At 32.2% G+C, this 7,949-nt stretch overlaps 1 protein-coding gene across 2 annotated transcripts; it reads left to right on the top strand.

The window, feature by feature from the left end:
* Positions 1-182: 182 nt before the first annotated feature.
* On the top strand, positions 183-4,811 carry LOC100778432 (E3 ubiquitin-protein ligase RNF4). Of its 2 annotated transcripts, XM_003534623.5 has the most exons (6): positions 183-383; positions 495-731; positions 889-955; positions 2,539-2,624; positions 3,641-3,882; positions 4,547-4,811. In XM_003534623.5, the coding sequence occupies exons 2-5, from the start codon at positions 504-506 to the stop codon at positions 3,878-3,880; spliced, it is 621 nt and encodes a 206-aa protein (XP_003534671.1). In that variant the 5' UTR covers positions 183-383; positions 495-503; the 3' UTR covers positions 3,881-3,882; positions 4,547-4,811. The 2 variants fall into 2 exon arrangements, with proteins under 2 accessions (XP_003534671.1, XP_040861163.1); XM_041005229.1 differs by lacking the exon at positions 4,547-4,811 and having other exon boundaries at positions 281-383; positions 3,641-3,980.
* The last annotated feature ends 3,138 nt before the right edge of the window (positions 4,812-7,949 follow it).

Genomic DNA, 7,949 nt, shown 5'->3' on the forward strand with positions numbered 1-7,949 from the left:
AGAAATAAAACGGCTAGCTAATGAAAAAAATGTCAGAAGAAGAATCTAGATAATATACTCTAACAATTAATACAATGTAGTACAAAAGATAAATAAAAAAGCAATAAATAGGAATGAGTAAATATTTAAAAAATATACAAGTATTTTCAAGAAGACTTTTTCATTCATTGAAGAGCAGAGTGGTCCAACGTCACACGCGTGTTTCTCACGAACACAAAGTGCCACGTCATGGCCATCCGTTCGTTCATGTTTGGGTCACAACAACGAGACACTCCGCATCCATTTTCTTTCCCTCTCTTCTTCTTCCTTCTCCTCTCCTCTCTCTCTCTATATATATCTCTCTTCACTCTCCACAATCCCACACCCAAGCCCCTCTCTCCGAAGTACGTTTCTCCTTTCTCCTTTCATTCACCTTTTCGAATTCTCCGTTATGCGTCACCATTTGCATTAGAATCTCTCTCACCTTTCTATGCTTTCTGTTTTTAATTTTCCAGGTTGGGAACATGAGTTGGCGGTCGGTGAGGGGAAGCCGTAAGAGGAAGATGGATTTCGAACTGGACCTCAACCGTGATCCGCCGCTGGTTCGAGAAGAGGAGGAGGAGGAGGAGGAGGGGGGGCCCTCAAGGCATCAGCAGCACCACCACCACCAACAAGAACCTCAAACTCCCATTGTCGATGTCGACGCCATTGACGACGATGTTGTTGAAAGCTCGCCTAGGTCTTTCGCTCAGGTAATTCAATTTCATTCAACTTCTTCAATTCATTTGATTGTAATTTTGTTTTTGTTTTTTAAAATTGTAGTTCTTGTTGCCTACTGAAAATTAAAATCGTTTTCTTTTTTACTGGGAAGTACTAATGTGCTCTGTTTGATTCTGTTTTTTTTTTTAGGCTAAGAGCAATGCTGATGAGAGGAGGAGAGTTCGCAGGAGGACGACTATTGTTGATTTGGACTCAGGTACCATTTCATTACAATTTTAATCCACAACAATGTTTTTTTTAGTTGTTGTTGGTGCTGCTTTTTACTCTGTTTTTTTTTTTCGTGTGTGTGTGTGATTCTGTGTGGATGTTGCTATTTTGATGAGTTTGAATGGCTTGGCTTCCATTTCATTACAAAATTCACATGGTATGTGGTGGTCTACTATTTGTGGCATCACTCTGTTGTTTTGATGAGCAAAATTGTGTTTTTGAAGAAGAAAACTGTTTTTAAGTTTGAGTTGGCTTGATAAACCAGTAGATTGTCCCGATCTGGGGGTCTTGCCTCATCAAGGAAGTAATTAGCCTTAATTGAATTCACTTTTTATTTCGTCACAGGGTCAGTTTGGAATTTATATAACTAGTTTTCTGCCATTGAAAGCAAAACATTGTTGTGATGAAATATTTTGTGTGAATTTATTTTTGAAATGAATCTGAATTTTCAGATTATTGATAATTCTTAAACCCATGTGGATGTGGGTAGCTTGATGAGCTTGAATGAGTTCCATTTCATTACAAAACAATCATAGATTTTGGTGGTCTACTACTCATTTTAGTACACTCCACTTTTTCTTCAATGTGTTGTTCTGGTGAGCAAAATTGTGTTTTTGAAAGCAGAGAACTGGTTTTTGGTTGAGTTGGCATTTTAACCAGTGGATTGCATTTGCCCCTGGCTTGGCCTTGCCTCATTGAAGAAGTAATTAATCCTTCTTATTATTTAAACTGGCTGTTTAATTTGTCACGGGGTCAGTTCAGAAAATAAGTAACTAGTTTTCTGCATTCAAAGTTAAACATTTTCTCTTTTGGCTTTGAAATTGAAGTTCTTGTTGATCCTTTTGTTTTTGGGGATATTCTTGTTCCAGGAAAGATGAGTTAGGTTTTCTTTTACACGGTTTTTAGTTCCCTATTCTCATTTTGAATTTTAAAGTGAAGGGGATTGTATGGTACAATTCATGTTCATAACAATTTAAATAAAAATGTTCCATAAACTACATATATATACATGTGTGTGTGTGATTGGCAAAAGTTTGTTATAGTTGAACCTGGTATTTATCCAATGAAGGCTTCTTGTTGAATTGAGGACAATGAATGATTCAATAATTTATGTTTGTTTTAAGTTCATTTGTCTTAAGTTCATAACTAAATTTTATGTGTGAGGCATGGAGGCCTGAGCTAATCCTAAAACTAACACAGAAGCCGGTTGGGAGCATCAACTTTCATTATGTGACCTGGTTGGCTTGCTGTGAATGGATTGCAAGATGCTCTTTTATTTTCATGAATGTTCTGTGTCATAGATGATGACTGGGAACACTGCATCTCCATTTGAAACATTTTGTGCATTGCATCTCTGAACATGCTGCTTTTTTACTTTCAGGATCAGTGATATTATTTTTCATAGATGTCCATTCTGGCTTATTTAGATCAGGCAAAGTAAAGGAAGCCATATTTATGGCCTCCAAACAGGGAAGAAATGCATTAGGAAACATATAAATGAAGTTATCTATTTCTGATATATTCTTAGTATTATTGTGGTGGTTGAACATCTCTCATTCATGATTATTGCAGAAGATGGGACCGGAGGAGTTCCTCAAAACCAAACAATCATCAATGGCGATCTTTATGTAAATTTGGCCAACAACAGCAGTTCTGCGGTAATAAAATCCCCCAAACCAAACTTTTCCTTTGTTTTGCTATAGATATTCAAATAGATACCAGATGGGAATTATATTATTAATGATGTGGAGTTGAGAATGCTGTGATTGAGGACAATATGATGGAATTTTGCATTAGATGGTCTGGTTATGTCATGTGATTTAAAAACCATAAAAGCCCCTGTTTATATATTTATTACTACACATTAATACCCTGTTTAGCCTTGATCTTTAAGCATCTAGGGATTCAACTTTTATTTTAAATAATTTTGGTTAGAAGAGACAATGACACATACAGTTTAGCCTTGTTGAGATTGTTATATCACAATCTCTAGTTAAGGTTACTGTGACTTATTGCATAGTTGTATATGTAATTGCTTCTGTGGCCGATTAATTTCCCTGTTTTACATCTTTTGGTGATCCCAAAGAACTTGACAATACTAGATAGGGAATGGGGAAATCCAACCTGCATCACCCATCTTGGGGGGTCTCAGGCTTACCTCTTAAGCCTAAGCTGCAGATAAAAGATTTTATGATTGGTTGGTTGGTTGGTTCATTGAAAACTTTTTTACTTGTACATAATGCAAAGTCTGCATCTTGAGATTTCTACATGGTTTCATAATTTTTTTTTTGTAGTACAGCATTTCATACTTTCAATATAATTATGACTTTATGGTTTTTGTTAAAATATAACTGGATTTTGTACATCCTTATGATGTTTTATAAGACCCTCAGGATCAAAATATGCCATTCCTTTTACAATTCCCTCACTTTAATCTTAATGGCTTTGTTTTTGTTTCATTCTCTTTTCTGCTGCATTGCTTGAAATCCACAAATTTTTGTTGTAATTTATCAATTTAAGGTGCATCCTAGTAAATATCTATATCTAGCTTATTTTAGAATACAAATTTTATCAGTCATTGATGTTTTGCCACTGCATCAAACATATAAAGAACTTGCAGTTGATTGCAGACATTTGCTTGAGTTCAAATTGCTGACACTTTTTCCTTTTGCAGAGTGAAAATGCTAAGAAGACACCTGAACCTCCCAAGGAGCCTGAAGCTCCTAAGGAGCCTGTTTTTAATTGCCCAATATGTATGTCCCCTTTGGTTGAAGAAATGTCAACAAGGTGTGGTCATATTTTTTGCAAGAATTGCATCAGGGCTGCTATATCTGCACAGGCTAAATGCCCTACCTGTAGAAAAAAGGTTACAAAGAACTCACTAATAAGGGTGTTTCTTCCTGCAACTAGTTAAAGGTATGACCAAAGTTACTGAATATTTGCTAAGTTAGCTGCAGTGTTTTCATGTCATTGTGACTTTGTAGATTTAAATTGTAATGAAGACTACTACTACAAAAGCTTGCCATTATTTTCCAGTTAACTTTTGGTTCATCCGGTAGGGTATTTTTCTTTGGGAGTGTGTGAAATTTAACTAATATAGGGATTTAAATAGGATATAGGGTATGCAAAATATTTTCAGATGCTGTTAGATAGAGGGTCCGTTTGTTTAAGCTTAGTTTAAAAAAAGAAAGATGCTTTTTTTAATAAAAGTAGTTCTCTGTTTTTTTTTGTGTTTGTCTAAGCTGTTTTTTCTTTTTTTAAAAAAGTGGTTTTCAGCTTTTCCTAATAAACAAATTCTATCTGCTTAAAAAAATACTTTTTTAAAAAATGCTTTTTTTTTAAATTGTTTTTTTCAAGTTTAAACAAATTGACCCAGAGTACATAGGATTTATGGGAAGTGACAGGTGAAAGTATAAGGTGGTATATGCAAAGAAGCAGGGGTTTATTTTTCATTATAATTTTGAAATGAATATGCATGCTTCTGTTAGGGTCAGGAAATACCTTCCAAATACTGTTTCATTAAAAGAAAATGAATAGATTCATTAGTCTGTACCCTAAGTGGTTTTTTGTCATTCAACAGGATCTCTATCCAATCATTAATTGAGGAGAATCAGGATTTAGGAATGTGAGAAGAAGCTTCATTGTACTCTGCAGAATGCTGAGTGGCTCTGTTGTTGCTGACATGTTTGTTGTAGCGGATGCTTATTTATTTTCAAGGAGCTGTTTCTCCTCATTAATTTGTCATGTAATACATAGGGATGCTCTGTTTTTTATTTAAATTGTTCATAAACCTCAGTTTTTTTTACTTTTTATATTTATTGGTCAAAGAATAATCTTATAAACAATTTATGAATGTGTAGTTTTTTTTTTTTTTTGTCATAATATCAATATGAAATATCCATTAGCTGATAACATTCCTTTACTTTATTGTTAGTGGAGCCGAGTTGCCACAATGTATGAGCTATTGAGCGTAGCATGATTAGTTTGGTTTCAACTTATATTTATTTGTTTGATAAAATGCTCTTTTCTGGTCAACTTGTTGCAAATATTTTGTTGGGTATCTTTCTATCCATAGAAAAAAAGGGTTTTTATCATTTAATGGATATTTAAAAAAAAAACAAGTCTTGATTTTTCACTTTTTGCCCCTACACATTCCTTGTACTTTCTGTACCAAAGACACATCTATCATTTCATTTAATCAAATTTTCTTTCTTTCTAAAACATTTCAAAATACCGTGGACGATTATCATTACTCATTACACAAAGTATTTTCACTTCTATTCTCTTTTCTGGGTATACAATAGTTGAGTGTTGAACATTTTCTTCAATATATTCAGGGTACAAACGAGCTTTTTTTCCTAGGATCCTGAAAATAACGTCTCCAATTTCAGCCTTATAAATAGAAAAAGAAAATGTAATTAGAACGAGAAATCTTCAATTTCACCTTTATAACGTGATTATAATCTTTTTCTTACCAAAATCATATTGGTTTGATTTAGAGCGAGTTGGAATTTTTTAAGCTAAGTTTTAAGTTTGAACATTGTAGATACATAAATATGATTGAGATGAAAAATTATATTAAAGATGGTCAACTAAGATTTTTGGAAGAGATTAATCATAAAAAAATTAGTAAAATTTATACCTATAATATGGATGACAAAATAATTTTTGTCTTCTCTTAACATTGTTCATCTATTCAGTTATTCTCGTCCCTTTTTTATCTCTCTTATTTAATAAGATGTATATACTCAAATTGGGAGTGCAAATATCATTTAAGAAAATGTTAATATAAATACTTGATATTTAATTTAAAAATCTAAAACTAAGGTTTTATTAGAAAAAATTATTGTTTTTTTTTTGTCCCTTTTTACCTCTCCCGTACTAATAAGATGTATATAATTAAAATAGGTATTACAATATCTTTCAAGAAAATGTTAACAAATTCTTAACATTAATTTTGAAAATCTAAAACTAAGGTTTTATTAGAAAAAATATTTATTATGTTTTTTTTCCCTTTTATCTCTCCGGTACTAATAAGATGTATACAGTTAAAATGGGTGTTAATATTTTTAAGGAAATGTTAACATAAATTGTTAACATTGATAAATCCGTAACATTGATTTTAAAAATTTAAAACTAAGGATTTATTAGAAAAAATTGTTATATTTTTGGTGTATCTTTTTTTTCTCTCTCCCTTATTTACTAAGATGTACACAGTGGAAATGGGTGTTACAATATCTTTTAAGATAATGTTAACACAAATTCTTAACATTGATTTTAAACATATAAAACTATCAAGGTTTAATATTTATTATAATTTTGTGTTTTTAATGTAGTAAATGTTTTCTTTTCAATGGATGTTTTACTCAGTTGGATTGATATTAACAATATCGTTTTTTTAAATTATATTTAATTGAGGGAATAAAAAAGATTTATGCAGAGATGAACTAGGCCTAGCTACTTAAATTCATATTGAACCTGTATGAAACGTCAACATAATTAGAATTAAGTTGATATATTTCCATGCAGATAAATTTATGCACTTCAGTGTTAGAAACCAAGAATTAAGAGTGGGAAATAAAAGACCAAACTTTATTGAATAGGATAAAAAGAATAAAAAATAGGAGAACACTCTCTCCTCCAACATTTTTTTCCCTTCATAGAGTTAATTAAAACTCAATCTACAAATGATAATCCAAAATAAATCACCCCTTTTCCTTTACATCCTCCTATTTTTTTAACTCGTGAACCCCCTAACTAACTAATTAATATCTTAATTATTTTAACTAACTTCCCCTTCTCTGTTTTTACTCTGTTTCTACACATTAATTTGCCATGTAATACATAAAGATGCTCTGTTTTTTTAACAACAATGTTCATAAACCTCGGTTTTTTTCTTCCTCCTTTTATATTTATTGGTGTAAGGATATAATCTTATAAGGAATTCATGAATATGTACTTTAGTGACAGCATTCCTTTACTTTATTGTTAGTGGAACCGAGGTGCCAGTATAAATAGCTATATAACATTTTCATGTGTTTCGCAGTGCCATTTCAATGTAGCATGATGCCATTTTTCTAATTTCTGAACAGAAAAAATTCAAGTATGACAGATGTTAGTGTGTGGAGGGAGGGCACGTGATCATGGAATTTCCAGTGGAGGCCACAATGGTTCCTTTGGGAAAGAACCATGGTACTGTTAATTCATCTGAACAGTTTTGTTGAAGAGCATTGTCATTTCAAGGACTTATGGAAGGAGTTTTCGACTCTGACACACCTTGATACTTGTTCAACATTTCTTATTAGGTGTTTGATTTAAAAATTATTTTTGTTAGCTTGAACATTTAAATTATCATTTTTACACAATTAATACACTTGAAAAAACATAAAATGTTAATTTAAAAAATGATTATACCATCAATTTAGATATGTTACTCACTTCATTTAATTAGAAATTTTCTATTTTTATGTATGGAGTATTCTCATATATTGTATTTTAGACCTTAGTGGTGTCAAAATGTGGGTTTGCATGTTATGTCCGCTTCATAGATAAGGAGCAGAAATCTTTATGGAAGATCACTTGGTTCGCTGTCATACATATGGTGGTTGTGGCAGCATCGAAACGCAATTGTCTTCAAGAAAATGAAACTATTGGTGGTATGATTGATCTATGGCACCAGTGTTGTGTTTGAAAGGCTTCAAGTGATCACCTCGAGCTGGTTATTTCTCGGTGTATGTGCATTATTGGCATGCATTTCTTTTGGGGAGGGGTAGAATGTTACTGTTATATATGCTCATTTTGTGTGAGACTAATTTACATGATTTTAAATTGTGCTTGCGACTACTGTGCATCGTGGCGTGAAACTAAAAAAGATTTTATATGTTTGCAGTGAATGTAAAAAAGAATTTTATAATTATTGACATAACTTTTATCTATAACATAACTATTCATTTATTTTAAGATTTGGTGTCTCCTAACATCCC

The sequence above is a fragment of the Glycine max genome, chromosome 9 (genome assembly GCF_000004515.6).
Source record: "Glycine max cultivar Williams 82 chromosome 9, Glycine_max_v4.0, whole genome shotgun sequence".
Classification (NCBI taxonomy): domain Eukaryota; kingdom Viridiplantae; phylum Streptophyta; class Magnoliopsida; order Fabales; family Fabaceae; genus Glycine; species Glycine max.